This window comes from Schistocerca serialis, chromosome 3 (assembly GCF_023864345.2).
Source record: "Schistocerca serialis cubense isolate TAMUIC-IGC-003099 chromosome 3, iqSchSeri2.2, whole genome shotgun sequence".
NCBI classification, from domain to species: domain Eukaryota; kingdom Metazoa; phylum Arthropoda; class Insecta; order Orthoptera; family Acrididae; genus Schistocerca; species Schistocerca serialis.
The window spans coordinates 257,679,527-257,696,661 of NC_064640.1; the positions used below are offsets into that span (position 1 = coordinate 257,679,527).

Sequence of the window (17,135 nt, forward strand, 5' to 3'; positions counted from 1 at the left end):
GGGTTGTAATACATCCTAAAGGCACACCAGAAAAAACAGACAGTGAGAATCAAGGGTAGTGTGTTACTTATTCATTAAAAGGACACTAATACACAATTCCAAGCTACAATTATAGTGCACTACAAACATATTCACAAAGACATTAACACATATTCACAAAGACATGTGGCACCTTAGTCAAAGTTAATGCATCTGGTAGGTCACTAAGCTTACAAAACAACCTCTTGAAGCCAATAATGCAGTTTGATGGGAGATGTGTGAGCCAGAGGCCACTGCAATGTCTCGTCATGGCAGATGATCTGCTTGGACATCTTTGGGCACTTAACACTAGATAACAGTCCACTTGTTGGACTGTAGTATGTACTCAATCTTTCCTGTACTGTTTCTGAATGTTCCCTCAGTCTTCTATGTGGCTTTGATGCTTTGGTCAATATTCATCTCCTGGAAACACTGCACTGACTGACTGATCTCTAATCTCAATAATTATGCCATGAATAATGTCATCCAAAAGTGTTCACTGTGTTGTTCTGCTTTTCTAGGACTTAAATACTGTGTTTGAAACACACAGCTCACACAGTCAGAAGCACTAAATCGCAGACCTCTGCATACAGCTGATGCACAGTCACAGCCTCCTTGTAAATAACACTTCTGTGGCCATACTTTGATAGTTTAAACAGCGTATTGGATTAGATATGGAGGTCTTACTTTTAGATCTACAAAACATGATCTGAGAAAGATGGGTGTGCTGAAGTATGAAGACAGCTGTTTTTTCCAAGTCGTTGCTTATCTTTGTAATATTTGTATCTCAATAAGATCCTTGACCTGATTGAGATTAGAGTTCCTTATCGACAGCGACATCAAGACATCTTGAATTTTGGTTGTTTTGCACTTCTGCAGTAGTTAGACATGGCACTCAAGTTTTTTCACTTTTAAGTGGCTTGCAGCTTCGTTATCTTTGAGTTTACAATAAAGAGACAGCCATTACAGGGACAGAGTATTTTTTCCCTTCTTCTTGAAGTCAGTGTCTTTGTTGTCACACCAGAAGATAGGTAAGGGTCATCCACTCAGCTGCAGACCCATACATCCAGGTAAGCCTAATACAACTTGAGTGTGGCAGGCTGCATGCTAATGAGTGTTTCAGTTCAACACTCACTCACCTCCTTGTTTTGTTGTTCACCTTCAGGCTGAAGGCACCTTCCATGTGATCCACAATCCCTGTTCTCTGTAACACAGAATGTTCCACTGTCATGCACAACAGTGGTCATGAAGCACGCAAACAGCTTATGATTGTAGATGATTGATGCTGCAGCCCCTACTTAGGGACATGGGTTTGCCAAAAACAAATCTAGTCAGGATGCCCCTTAAGTGCTTGCCACAGGGCATAAGAAATTTCTGTAATATAATATGTTATATGCATTACTCCCATAGTCATCAACGATTAGATGAAAAACCATGGCTGTGCAGTTAAGCATTCACCTACAGTAATTTTGCACAGTTTACCACATAAAACAAATTTACGATTAGATGAAAAACCATGGCTGTGCTGTTAAGCATTAACCTACAGTAATTTTGCACAGTTTACCACATAAAACAAATTTACCAAAGGCAGTTAAATTTGGCAGACAACTTTTTTGTAGGTGGTTGTTGCTCATAGCACTAACATTACAATTACTGACCAAGTTCTATCAAGATTGTTATAGTGCTATATAACATTTGATGTCAGATACTGGAAATGCAGAATACAAGGCTTATACACGGCTTATAGTAACACCTGTCTTTGCTCGACAAGTGTCAGCTTGACATCAGCAATTGCCTGTGGTGACAGTTAAGGTATTGCAATCTCTTGGCCTCAAGTGCCCTTGTAATTTCAAATGGGTTTAATTCTGTGGAGTAATATGATCACTCTAAAGACATGATGTACTTGTGTTGCATGCACTCATCCTCCATAATTCAGTGTGCTAGGAGACTGACTTGAGCAAGCACACAACATGTTGCAAACTTGAGAATATCTTAAACAACCAGGAGGTTTTTAAATGTATCACATCACAAGAGTCAAAGGGGTTCACTGCTTATTTTGACACACTGTCTGCAAATTAAGTCATTCTATTTACGTTTTGAAACAGTAATAAGAATCTGATGGAATGCATAAACATCATTAATGCATTGGAATACCTTGGCACATTGCAATAGGACAATGTGAAAGGAACATATACACTATGTGATCCAAAGTATCCGGACACCCCCAAAAACATATGTTTTTCATATTAGGTGCACTGTGCTGCCACCTCCTGCCAGGTATTGTATATCAGCAACCGCAGTAGTCATTAGACACCATAAGAGAGCAGAATGGGGTGCTTTGTGGAACTCACGGACTTCGAACATGGTCAGGTGACTGGGTGTCACTTGTCATACGTCAGTACGCAAGATTTCCACACTCCTCAATATCCCTAGGTCCACTGTTCCTGATGTGACAGTGAAGTGGAAAAATGTGAAGGGACACATACAGCACAAAAGTGTACAGGCTGACCTTGTCTGTTGACTGCCAGAGATCGCAACAGCTGAACAGGGTCGTAATGTGTAACAGGCAGATATCTATCCAGACCATCACACAGGTTTTCCAAACTGCAACAGGATCCACTGCAAGTACTGTGACAGTTAGGCAGGAGGTGAGAAAACTTGGATTTCATGGTCAAGTGGCTGCTCACAAGCCACACATCATGCTGGTAAATGCCAAATGAAGCCTGGCTTGATGTAAGGAGCGTAAACATTGGATGATTGAACAATGGAAAAACATTGTGTGGAGTGACTGATCACAGTACACAATGTGGCGATCCAATGGCAGGGTGTGGGTACAGCAAATGCCCAGTGAACGTCATCTGCCAGCGTGTGTAGTGCCAACAGTAAAATTCAGAGGTGGTGGTGTTGTGGTGTGCTATTGTTTTTCATGGGGCGGACTTGAACCCCTTGTTCTTTTGTGTGGCACTATCACAGCACAGGCCTGCACTGATGTTTTAAGCACCCTCTTGCTTCCCACTGTTGAAGAACAATTTGGGGATGGTGATTGCATCTTTCAACAAAACTGAGCACCTGTTCATAATGCACGGCCAGTGGTGGAGTGGTTGCATGACAATAACATCCCTGTGATGGACTGGCCTGCACAGAGTCCTGACCTGAATCCTACAGAACACCTTTGGGATGTTTCGGAACGCCGACTTCATGCCAGGCCTCACAAACCAACATCGATACCTCTCCTCAATGCAGCACTCCATAAAGAACGGGCTGCCATTCCCCAAGAAACCTTCCAGAAATTGATTGAACGTATGCCTGTGAGAGTGGAAGCTGTCATCAAGGCTAAGGGTAGGCCAACACCATACTGAATTCCAGCGTTACAGATGGAGGTCACCACAAACTTGTAAGTCATTTTCAGCTAGGTGTTTCAATACTTTTGATCACATAATGTATAATTATTTCAGTACAAACTTATCCCACACCATTGCCGTGCTCCATCTGGAAGCAGGCTGCACGATTAAGAGTCTAGTCTTGTGTTGAACAATACAGGAAACATTCTTGCAGATAACAAAAAGTTTTCAAACCATATATTTCATGCCTTTAAAGATAACCACGGTGTTTTTTGTTGGCTATGTACATAGTCTAATGGCGACTGATAATGACTATGCTGGTAGCATCTGTTTCTCCTTCTTTTCTTTGTTACTGCATGTTTAAGAGCTTATGCTCCACCAAAAAGTGAATAAGCTATAGGTGTTTTGTGGCTCACCTGATTCTACTTCCACCAACATACCATAATTCCTGAGTTTTGCTTCAAATTAACAACTCAATAGTGTTAGGAATGTTGGAACTTCCGTGAATGGATGATACAAGAACTTGTATCACACTCTCAAAACAGGCAGTGTCTTGATCTGGTATGCTAACAAACATGATTGTTGATGCCCTGTAGTTAACACACTGAAAACACAAATGGTCGAAAAATATATCCAGGGCATTATATACCTATGAATCCATCTCTTAGTAAAACAGTTCATGAACCTCTTATTTGAGCCAGCTGACATCTGCCTCCAAACAGTATTACTAAATCCTCCAGATGTCAACATGTCATCTTGTCTTGAGAGGTTCCAAGACTCAACAGCAATAAAACTTATTCAGGAGCAGATGAGAACAATATTTCTCTCATCATTTGATATGATGTAACTCTATGACCAGATGCAGTAACTACAACAGGAATACATATGGTGTCTATTTAATTCTGTAATCACCCATTTCTATTTTATACAAAACTGAGCTAGGAACAGGATTATAACGCATTAATCATATCTCAATTCTGTCAGATTTCCCAGAAACAGTATTGTTGCTGAAGTATGATACTGAACTGGCACCTTTATACTGCAGTATCCTGTCTGCTTTCTTAACATAATGACTGATTCATGGTACTCAAAAGTTCTCTTTTATCAGAAAATGATGCAGAACAGGCTATTAGACAGTCCACACGACACGACAGTTACTTTACAAACCTTTTTTATGGCTAGATCCTTGTCACCAACTGAGCACAGGAACGTCTCTGTAACAACATGTTGCAATGTTTTACAAGAGAAAACATTTGTACTTTTCCCATACAGACAGAATCCCACATACATACACAAACTTACAGTTTGCGAGTTAGCAATATGGTTCAAATTTACTCCATCTAATGATAGTGTCCCTGAATAACATCATTTATAATTTCAATAATAATTTAATTCTGTACACTGCAAATATATTTTTATACAACAAAGGTATTATTGGGTGGAATGGAAATAGCATCAGAGTCTAATTTTCTGCTTGTTAATTTTTGTCAGCAACAAATGTACAACAGTACAATGGAGGTAGAAAATTTGGCAAATAATGTGCATAGGCTTCCATGGCTGAACTCAGTTTCCGTTACAGTGTGTATACATGGACAACGAAAAAAAATTCCTGGATTTTTTCTGGATTTCTGAGTTACAAATACACCTCTCCCATGTTAAGTGACAGTATACTTTCCCTCAAAACCATAAAAATTATCAATATTTTGAATGGTTAAGATTTTATATACTGGCATAAAGCTTCTCTGCACTTTAGAAAATGAACACCTGGAAAAAAAAAAAAATTGCATTTTGGAAAGATCTTTGATGTGCAGCAACATACATGCTGCATATTTTCATATTATGAAAAAATATATTCGAATTCCACCAAACCAGGCGCGGCTCGTAATTAAAGGCTCTGAGGCGGAGCCGCCCCAAAATATATGTTAAAGTAAATTTCGCAAGAACGTATTACATAATTTAAATTATCAGGATGAATTTCGCATATTTCCCGTTCCGATTAAAACAACAACGGTCAACATTTTTGGAACTGTTTGTATCGATAGATGTTTTCCGAATGGTTAGTAGTGTTTAGGCTGCGCCTTGAAACGTCCGTAAGCTGCATGTAGTAGCGGTTTGGGGACGTGGCTTCTACAAAGTACTGCTCTTTATGGGCGACCCGAAGGCTCAGAGCTTGCAGCCTAAGGGTGTCGTACCAACCACCACATATTTTTCACGTTCCACTATCTATGTAATAAAGGAATGTAGAGTGGCCGAAACTTCGCTATCCAATCTCTGTCTCTGCATATCTCTACTACGCTTCGATGCGTCATTAATCGACATTTAGTATTATTGTTTTGATAATGTTTTACATAGTTGTTTTGTTTCTGCTATTGGCTATTTTATCCACATTTAGAATAAGTTTGCAAATATCCCGCCAGAGTGCACTACACTACAGTAACGTACCAGTACTGCCATCTAGCGAGAGTTTCATAAGTGGTTAGAGGACAAAACGCGCGAAATTTGTCCCGTTACTTTACCTTCCTTGCTTGCTGATGCTGACTGCTTTTGTTGATACCGTGTGATATTAGCAAGTTTCTTTTTCGGAGTATATTTTGCAGGATTTTAGTGAGTTTTACTTGCTGGTGAATACCTGCAACATACCGCGAGTGTGAAACAAGCGCAATATGAATTCAGTGTGCAAATTAATAGGTAAAAACTTGGAACACGGCCATAGGATGAAAGTGAAAGAACTTGGTGCTTCGAGACCCGCATTAAAGATCTCTCCGAAACGCGTCTTTCCATATGATTTGCTGCAAAGTGTCAGAAAATGCAATAATGAAGTATAAAAACACTAACCAAAGATTTTAACACGAAGTTAGCTTCTAATGATATTTAATACCTGATTATAGAAGATACAGTACGTAAAATTATGGGTAGAGCGTGATCTGCCCACCCCCTCCCCCTGAATTCTTAGTTGTTTACGTCAGACTAATCTGTAGCGTAACCCGAGGTCTATGTTGGCTCTGATCAATAAATGCCACAGCCTCCCCCGTATAGAAACCACGAGCCGCGCCTGCACCAAACACTGCACATAAGTTTCTGAAGCATTGAAATCAAGATTGCGATGCACTTTAGTAAGCCAATCGTAGATCATGTCGCATGATCACACCAGCTGACAGTAGCAGATATTCAGAGCATGGGACACATGATGTAGTCAGCCAATACCAACATCACTGTTAAGGAGCATGAACACATAAATGTGTAAAGTTAATGGTTTAAATTAATATATATAGTGCAGCTACAAGAAAATGTAAGCTTTCACATGTAATGTTGGTCTTCTTTTTACGTGTGTTACACTTTAAGACAAATAACACAAATGTGCGAGTAACATTTTAAATAATGACTGGTCTTCTGGGCTTGAAATGCTTCTAAGTGGCTGGCCCTCAAAGTGTTAAGCTTTAAATGCTCTATGGTAAGAAATTCAAAGCACATTCACACATGTAAGATAATTCATCTTGCATAAAATGAAATGTACTTTGAAAGTAATGCTTTTCAAACCATTATTCACAATACTTTCCCATGACTTGTTAGAATTCATTTCAGATATTGCCAAAGAGCTCCAGAAAACGATGTTGCTGTGCATGCGTGCAGCTACAATGGTGTAGAAAGCCCATATATTTGTACCTGTATACAATTAAGAGTTCTTACATTACGTCATAACTGAAAAAGGGCATCAGCGGTAGCAATAGCATTGCAATTTTGTAAACCACACTAAAATGCATAATTCAGCTTAAAGTACACATTCTATGTCCAGATTCACAAAGAAGTAGGCCCCAGCCTGATATTAAGCTTTTCAGTGTGGTTTTCAGGATGTAAATTTTCTTGGAGTACCAGTACTGTATTAACTCACATTTTGGTTCTTTATCATGGCATGATGGCATATGTGCCAGAAGTTCATTTCAAATAAATGACAACCTCTGTGGAAAAGCTTAATGAAAGGCAAATTTCTTTATCAAATCGACAAAAATAACTTCATTGTTTTGCAAGACAATTAATGCTCGATTGCCAAAAACCTGGAAGTATAATAAAATCAGAAAACTGAAACTATTAATATATTTTAACCTTCTGTAGTTATGTGAATGTATTTTAATTCACTTGATAGCTCCCAGCCACAGAAATCTGTTTTGTTTTCATGTGAGGTGAGAGCTATAAACAAAGAGAAAACAGCAAAATCCCTAAACATAAACATTGGACATGTGGAAACTATCTCCCTCCCCACTACAACTCAGACAGCTCTGTGTATGCGCCAATCTGGCAGCTTGGGCACACCAGAAAAATTTTTCTGGGTAGCATTTGGATACTTGTTACTACTGCTGATACAACTACCAGCCACACTTCATGCAGCCCCAAAACGGGAAAAGGTACTGCCCATACACAACTGATCTGCACATGCACATGAGTCTGCTTGCAGTTGCTCAAATGAACCTAATGTACACTGTTGTGATGTCACGCTCATCGGAACAAGGCCTACGAGAAAGACAGGCCACGACACATATGTCACGAGGGTAGGCCTGAGCTAGCTCATTCGCTCAGCTTAGCAGACAAAATGCGTTTCTAATCATGTTAACTCATAACTGGGTGTTTACACACTAACAAGCATTGCATATTCTACTGAAATCTGCTTTTATAAAGTGTTACTGCTTACTAGTACTACAACAAAATACAAAACTGTGTGGTAGCTGTAGTTTAAGATCTATGCTCTGCATAAATTGTATAATAGCTCATTTATAGTATTTAGTCTCTAATATCACAGTCCTCATTTGATACAATATTTAGTGCCTCATCCAACCATTAAAATTTTATTGTACCCAGTACAACCATAACAAATTATTAGTAGGCATGTGGACTTTTTCTCGTTGTAGGACTAATAAACAATAAGACTCCATAATAGCAGATTCCATAGAAGATGCAATTCTCATTTGTATGTCAACACGCAATTACAAGTTAACAGGTGCAGAAGCATAGTTTGTCTGCTGAGCTGAGCGAGTGAGTCAGTCAGGCCTACCTTCATCACAGATAAGCCGCGGCCTGTCTTTCTTGTGTGCCTCGCATTGGAAGCAGTTTGTTGTTATGAAATATTGCATAGTCTTTGTTCTTAAGCCTTTGACACATTTTGCTGTTGCCAGATGCTTGTGTGTGCACTGTGTTTTGTTGTTGTAAATGGTGCATTTCCTTTGCAATTTAAGTTTCATTTTTTCATTTATTTTTTTTCACTCATTTATGTTTTATTGCTGCCATATTATTCTGCCGTATGAGACTAAAATAAAATTCTTTGTTAGAGTGTCAGTTCTTACTAGTCAAAATTACAAAAATTTAACTGCAAACTAAATCAATGAAAAATTCCTGGAATTCAAAAAATTCCTCAGTTTTTCCCAGATGAAAAAATTCTCAGGTTTTTCCTGGATTTCCTGGTTCTCCTGGGGTGTATACACCCTGTGTTAATTCTCCTGGGTTTAAGATCCTGTTGTGTTTCAAAACGCTTCAACATTTTATCCATTGTCACAAGCAGCCCTCATCAGTTTTACAGTGTAGACTATTGACCAAAAATGTACAACTCTGTATTCATTACTGGTCTGCTGTCCCTGTTATCATGTGTAAGGAAATAATTAAATGTGTGTTGTGATTGGATGATGAATGGGAGAGAGAAGAGGGGTGAGATGCTTTTATTGAAGATAATTTTAGTTTGATTGAGCAATGTTGTTGAATCAGGTTGGAAAAATAGTTGTTCTGTAATACTGCTCCCATAATATCAAATGGTGACAGAGATATGCCAGAGTGCCTTTTGCTTATTTCTGCGGTGTTTACTGCCATGCCTGATGAGGCAGCCTTATAGGCACTCTCTGCCTCTAGAGCAGCATAACAATAATTTGCCTCTGTTATGAAAGTTCCTATCGCTTAGCCATTTAACTTCTTCCGTCAACTCTCACATCTTACTCTGTTAACGGATTGCTTGAGAAATATGAATTATTTTTTTGTTGCTGTACAGGCCTATGAAACTCATTATGAATTTTGGTGTTTTGCAATGGCCAATTTATTGTGCTGTTCAACTGTATCTGACACAAAGGCACCTTTAAGTGTATGTTAATAGGGTGATCCATTTAAGCGGTGCATAACACTACTACTACTACTACTACTACTACTACTCCCCCCCCCCCCCTCCTCCTCTCTCTGACTGACTGACTGACTGACTGACACACACACACACACACACACACACACACACACACACACGTAGCAACAGTTTGGTTCGATGCCCACTTAACATAACAGTTCCCCCATGAAGTCAGAAATATCCTCCACATACCGTGTAAGGGCAGTGCACTATTCCACTTTGTCCTCTTGGGTGGCTTGTTTCATGTTTTCAAAACATTGTCAGCAGCTCCCACTCTATAACAATTGGCTCCAAAGTTGTAATGTATCTTATATGGCTCTGTGTTCAAGTTCTCATTAAAATCATTCTACGTGTACTGCTACATAATCTTATTTCTCATTTCAGATATGTTGTAACAGTCTTCGTGAAGCAACAGCCAAATTTAGCTGGGGAATGAATGTTTCAAATATACTGTTTTGCTATCAGTGTTGTAAGACAATCTACGAAAAATCAGTGGCAAGGTGTGAGGAAAGTGTTTTCCTGCTTCATGTGCTGTTTGTTTAGCCAGTTGTTGCATTATCTAGTGAGGTAGCTGCCCTACAATGAAACATAGTCTATTGTACCAGGTTTTCTGGCAACTGGGAAGTTGAAAGCCTGTAGCCGTCATCTCTACTGATATTGTTAACCACTTCAGGATATCAATCCTCTTTCTTATTTTGTGTGTGCACCTCCCATGTACCTACGAAAGTTCATGGGCTGCCCACAATCACATTGGTGCTTCACTGGTTCCCATCTGTGCTTCCCTGAAGCATTATAACACTCATACTCTGCCATGCACATACTAACATGCTTTCCAGTTTCCCCAATGTAGGCAGCACAACACTCACAATGTTTCTTGTAGGCATTTGCACTATTGAGGACTCTTATTGCTTTCTCAATGGAGTCTACCAAATTCTGGAACCTGAGGCCACTCTGTAAAACTGATGCAATGCCTCTTTGGCAAAGCACTTTGCCTACTTGTCGCTGACACCCTTGACATAAGGTAAGTGCACCACCGCAAACCTCATCTTTATTTCACTTACAACGTGTAACTCCCAGTTTAGCTTTGTAGCTCTTATTATTATTATTATTATTATTATTAGTTGGCTGTCATACTTGTTGGCTCAGAATGTGTTACATAACTATTAGATCTTGCTTGTATTGCTACTGTGGTGGGTTCATGATGTCAGCTTGTGTACAATGGAACATTCCTGACCTATATGAAGGTAGGATTTGGGATGCATGCAGCACTTGGTGTGTTTTAGTTTCTGGTAAACCTTGTGTCCCAGTTTGTCATGGGAGTCCTGTACATCTCTATGTCCAGGAACAGAACTGCAACGTTACTTTCTTGCTCTGCCATAAACTGAATGCTGTTTTGCAAACTGTTAATATGCTGATGGAACTACCGCAGTTCTGCTTCTACATGCAGCCAAATGACTAAAAGAGTCTTCCATGTACTGCACCCAACAGCCTGGGTAGAAATTTGTGAAGCTTAAAGCAGTTTGCTGAAAAATTTGTGTCCTGGTAACTGCTGCTATTCGAGAGAGGGAGGAACCTTCTACCACTCTACCTGTTTTTAATAACATTTACCACACCAGATGAAATAGGTTGATGTCAATCATAACTGCACCGAGTCATATACATCAGATGACATTCATTCCTTACAGATGCTAATAATCTATTCTGTTGACATGTTGCTGAAGAGAGGTTTCATGTCAGTGCTGATCATTATATCAGGTTCCTGTCTGCTCCTCCCATATAAGATGCATGATGCGAGTTGAATCCTTCACAAACAATTCTGCCTGTCCCACAAAGATACGATGTTTCTAGACAGATACTTCTTCATGTTATAGGTGGGCGAGTCTTTGGGGGGGGGGGGGGGGGGGAGGTCCTTATGAATCTTAAGTCTCTGATAAATTGTATCACAAGACTTTGGTAAAGAGTCCCTTAATGTCATAATCAATTCTGAAGTCTTAAAAGGCTCAAGGCTTCACAATAATCTTAATTGTAGACCACTCCCAAGTTCTTCATAGATGTGATCACTCAATAAATGATTATTTTCCATTCATATTGCAACTGTGGCACTCCCTTTATCTTCATGGAAAATCAAAATGTTCTCATTTGCCGTAAGTTGTTCTACAATTCTTTCTTCCTGAGCAATGTTATGTTTGAGATGTCTTTAAGACTCCTGATGTTTTCCTGTCTTAACTTTTCAGTTTTGACTTGTGGGACCTGCGTGAGTGCCATTTCAACTTACTGAATAATTTTATTCATAGATATCCCTGTAAGTGTTGCTGCCATGTTTAGCCCCTTAACAATACTGTCTTACTGCTCCATGGATGAACAGTGATGATTGATTGATGGTGGTTCAAGATACATCCATCTTATGCATATGTTGTGTGTCTGCTTTAGTAGTTCCTTCAATTTCTTCTTCTGGTGACTGCACGTTTACAACAGCCACATGTTATTGGTGAAATAATTACCAGCATCTATAACAACATGATATAAATGGTAAGAAACAGAGAAGAATGGCTACATCAACAAAGCATTGGCTTTGGTATCCGATGATGATGGTACTTGTAGAACAATTTTTTATCCATGCAATCATATCTGTACATTACTCTTTTGATTTTGTTCTATTCTTTGGTGAGTGGGGCAACCACAGCTGCAAAAATCCATTTGAATAATATATAACCGCAACAGCTGCCATGAGAAGATATATTGATCTCCTATTGATTCACAGCTAGTTTTGTGACTATAAAGTAACATCGTCAAATGCCAAACAATTGATTTTCTTACGCATGAAAGCCATCCTACAATACAACATAGATGTTCCCTATCCCCATGCTGATCATAGCACAAAAACACAACCGCCAAAAACTTGACAGTGAACTACACACACTATCTAACACAAATAACAATGAGAGGACTTTCATGGAGGAGCCTGGTCCACTGTATAGCATGTACTCATATTAGTACATGCCATGCTGTGGATGGAGCCATTATGCAAGTCCTCTCACTATTGCTGATGTTAAATCCTGCATGTAGCCCACCGTCAAGTTTTTGGCAGTTGTGTTTCTATGCTATGATCAGCATGAGCATAGGGGACATCTACACACATCAAAAAAAGGTTTTGCATCACCTCCGTTTCGAGAGTTCCAGAATTTGCAGAGAAAATTGGAATTGAGATCAACATAAACATCACTTCCGCCCTTTTTATTACTCATGAAAACCACACATTGCATGTTGTACCACCATATGGTGAGACCTTCAGAGGTGGTGGTCCAGATTGCTGTACACACCGGTACCTCTAATACCCAGTAGCACATACTCTTGCATTGATGCATGCCTGTAATCATCATGGCATACTATCCACAAGTTGATCAAGGCATTGTTGGTCCAGATTGTCCCACTACTCAATGGCAATTTGGCGTAGAACCCTCAGAGTGGTTGATGGGTCACATCGTCCATAAACAGCCCTTTTCAATTTATCCCAGGCATGTCCGATAGGGTTCATGTCTGGAGAACATGCTGGCCACTCTGGTCGAGCGATGTTGTTATCCTGAAGGAAGTCATTCACAAGATGTGCATGATGAGGGTGCGAATTTTCATCCAGGAAAATGAATGCCTTGCCAATATGCTGCCGATATGGTTGCACTATCGGTTGGAGGACAGCATTCATGTATCGTACAGCCATTACTTAGCCTTCCATGACCACCATTGGTGTACATCGGCCCCACATAATATCACCCCAAAACAGCAGGGAAACTCCACCTTGCTGCACTCACTGGACAGTGTGTCTAAGGTGTTCAGCCTGACCGGTTCGCCTCCAAACACGTCTCCAATGATTGTCTGACTGAAGGCATACTGCGACACTCTTCAGTGAAGAGAACATGATGCCAATTCTGAGCAGTCCATTCGATATATTGTTGGGCCCATCTGTACGTGCTGCATGGTGTAGTGGTTGCAAAGATCAACCTCGTCATAGATGTCAAAAGTGAAGTTGCGCATCATGCAGCATATTGCGCACAGTTTGAGTCGTAACATGACATCCTGTGGCTGCACGAAAAGCATAATTCAACAGGGTGGCATATCTGTCAGGGTTCCTTCAACCAATTATCTGTAGGTAGCCCTTGGGCGGCCTGAGCTAGGCATGTCATCAACAGTTCCTGTCTCTCTTTATCTCCTCCATGTCTGAACAACATCGCTTTGGTTCACTCCAAGACGCCATGTTGAGAGCCCTTCCTGGCACAAAGTAACAATGTGAATGCAATCAAACTGTGGTATTGACCGTCTAGGCATGGTTGAACTACAGACAATGACTGGAACTGATCGGCTGTCAGACCCCGTCTGTCTAATAGGTGCTGCTCATGCATGGTTGTTTACATGTTTGGGCAGGTTTAGTGACATCTCTGAACAGTCAAAGGAACTGTGTCTGTGATTCAATATCCACAGTCAACGTTTATCTTCAGGAGTTCTGGGAACCGGGGTGATGCAAAACTTATTTTGATGCATGTGTTGTACTGAGAGATGACCTTCATGTCTAAAAAGGTCAACTGGTCGCCATCTGAGGGCGTGACTTTATAGTCACGAAACTAGTTGTGAATCAATAGAAGACCAATGTATTTTCTAATGATAGCTGTTGCAATTATTCATTATTCAAACTGTTCCATTCAATCACTGATAATTTGAACAGTCTACATATATACTCTATAAGCTACGACAAAGTGCACGGCGGAGGGTACCTGTTCCATTCGCAAATAGAGTTAAGTGAAGAACTGCCTATATGCAGTGGTCTAGGGGTAAACATATCTGATTAGTAATCAAAATGTCCTCAGTTGCGGATTCGAACCTGCCACCACTTAAGTTTTGAATAAAAATCATCAGCTTTGACAGTCGAAGACTTCTGGCAAAAGAAGTCACTCTCATTCTGCCGACCTCCTTGTCAAAGAGGGCGGAGGACCAGACAGGCTCAGAACAGTATCTTGCCCTTGGGATGGGAAACTGCTCCTAAAGGTGGAAGAATCAGCACTGATCAATGGCATGAGGATGCAGAAGGCAATGGAAACACTGCATATAACGTGTATCCACAGGACACGTAGCCTGTAACTGAAGTAGTGTTACGATAATCTCTCCATTGGCAAAAGATTTCAGAACAGACCCTCATTCGGATCTCAGGGAGAGGGCTGCCAAGGGGGAGGTGACCATGAGAAAAAGATTGAATAACCAAAGAAAGGGATAACATTCTATGAATTGGGGACATGGAATATCAGAAGTCTGAACATGGTAGGGAAGCTAGAAAATCTGAAAAGGAAAATCTAAAGGCCCGATCTAGATATAGTTGGGGTCAGTGAAGTGAAATGGAAAGAAGGCAAATATCTAGTCAGATGAGTATAGGGTAATATTAACAGCAGCAGAGAATGGTATAACGAAGTACGATTCATTATAAATAGGAAGGTAGAACAGAGAATGTGTTACTGTGAACAGTTCAGTGACAGGGTTGTTGTCATCAGGATTGACAGCAAACCAGCACCAACAGTAATAGTTCAGGTACACACACCAACGTCGCAAGCTGAAGATGAGGAGAGAGAGAAAATACATGAGGATGTCGAATGGGTAATTCAATATGTAAAGGGAGATGAAAATCTAATAGTCATGGGAGATTGGAATGCAGTTGTAGGGGAAGGAGTAGAAGAAAGTGTAATAGAAAAATATGGCCTTGGTGTTAGGAATGAGAGAAGAGAAAGACTAATTAAGTACTGCAATAAATATCAGCTAGTAATAGCGAATACTCTGTTCAAGGATCACAAGAGGTGGAGGCATACTTTGAAAAGGCTAGGAGATACAGGAAGATTTCAAATAGATTACATCATGGTCAGGCAGAGATTATGAAATCAGATACTTGATTGTAAGGCATACCTAGGAGCAGATATAGACTCAGATGACAATTTAGTAGTGATGAAGAGTAAGCTGAAGTTTAAAAGACTGGTCAGGAAGAATCAATACATAAATAAGTGGAATACAGAAGTATTAAGGAACGAAGAAGTATGCTTGAAGTTCTCTAAGGCTATAGATACTGTGATAAGGAATAGGGCAGTAAGCAGTTCAGTTGAAGAGCAGCAAACATCTCTAAAAAGCATAATCACAGAAGCTAGAAAGGAAAACATAGGTACACAGAAGGTAACTGGGAAGAAACCAAAGGTAACAGAAGAAATACTTCAGTTGATCGATGCAAGAAGGAAGTACAAAAATGCTACGGAAATTCAGGAATACAGAAACAAAAGTCATTTAGGAATACAATAAACAGGAAGTGCAAGGAAGCTAAGGCTATCTAGTGGATAGATGGAAAGAGCACACTGAAGGCCTGTGTGAGGTGGAACACTTGTCTGATGTGACTGAAGAAAAAATAGGAGTCAATAGGGAAGAGATAGGGGATCTTGTATTAGAATCAGAATTTAGAAGAGCATTGGAAGACAAGATCATATAAGGCAGAAGGGATAGATAAAATTCCACCAGAATTTATAAAATCACTGGGGGAAGTGGCAACAAAACAACTACTCATGTTTGTGTGTAGAATGTATGAGTCTGGCAATATACCAAATGACTTTCGGAAAAATATCATCCACACAATTCTGAAGACTACAAGAGCTGACTAGTGCAAGAATTATCACACAATCAGCTTAACAGCTCAAGCATACAAGTTGCTGACAAGAACAATATACAGATGAATGGAAAAGAAAATTAACAATCTGTTAGATAACGATCAGTTTGGCTTTAGGAAAAATATAGACACCAGAGAGGCAGTTCTGACATTATGGCTGATAATGGAAGCAAGACTAAAGAAAAAGCAAGACATGTTCATAGAATTCGTCAACCTGGAAAAAGTGTTCGACAATATCAACTGGTGCAAGACAAAATTCTAAGGAAAATAGGGGTAAGCTATAGGGAGAGATAGGTAATATACAACATGTACAAGAGCCAAGAGGGAATAATGCAGTGGAAGATAAAGAATGAAGTGCTTGGATTAAAATGGGTTTAAGACTTTCTTTTGCCTCTACTGTTCAATCTATACATCAAAGAATCAATGATGGAAATAAAAGAAATGTGCAAGAGTGGGGAACTAAAATTCAAGATGAAGAGATATCAATGATAAGATTTGCTGATGACATTGCAATCCTCAGTGAAAGTGAAGAAGAATTACAAGGTCTGCTGAATGGAATGAGTCTGCTGAGTACAGAATACAGATAGAGAATAAATTGAAGAAAGACAGAAGTAATGATATGTAACAGAAATGAGAACAGTGAGAAAATTAACATTAGGATTGATAGTCACAAAGTAGATAAAGTTGAGGAATTCTGCCACCTAGGCAGTAAAATAACCCATGATGGATGGAGCAAACATTGGCAAAAATGGCATTCCTGGCCAAGAGAAGTCTACTAGTATCAAATATAGGTCATAATTTTATAAAGAAATTTCTGAGAATGTACATTTGGAGCACAGCATTGTGTGGTAGTGAAACATGGACTGTGGGAAAACCAGAAAAGAAGAGAATCGGAGCATTTGAGATGTGGTGCTACAGACGAATGTTGAATATTAGGTGGACTGAT

General features: G+C 39.7%; 1 protein-coding gene across 2 annotated transcripts in view; it reads right to left on the reverse strand.

Moving 5' to 3' along the window:
* Positions 1-17,135, reverse strand: part of LOC126470026 (PDZ domain-containing protein 8) — a 233,702-nt gene that overhangs the window by 23,705 nt on the left and 192,862 nt on the right. Inside the window, exon 12 of one of the 2 annotated variants that reach the window (XM_050097512.1) lies at positions 4,523-4,573. The exons of the other annotated variant lie outside the window; for it this stretch is intronic. Within the exon in view, the coding sequence (XP_049953469.1) occupies positions 4,538-4,573 (36 nt within the window). The 3' untranslated portion in view covers positions 4,523-4,537. Of the gene's footprint in view, positions 1-4,522; positions 4,574-17,135 lie in introns of those variants that run through there. 2 annotated transcript variants of the gene reach the window in all.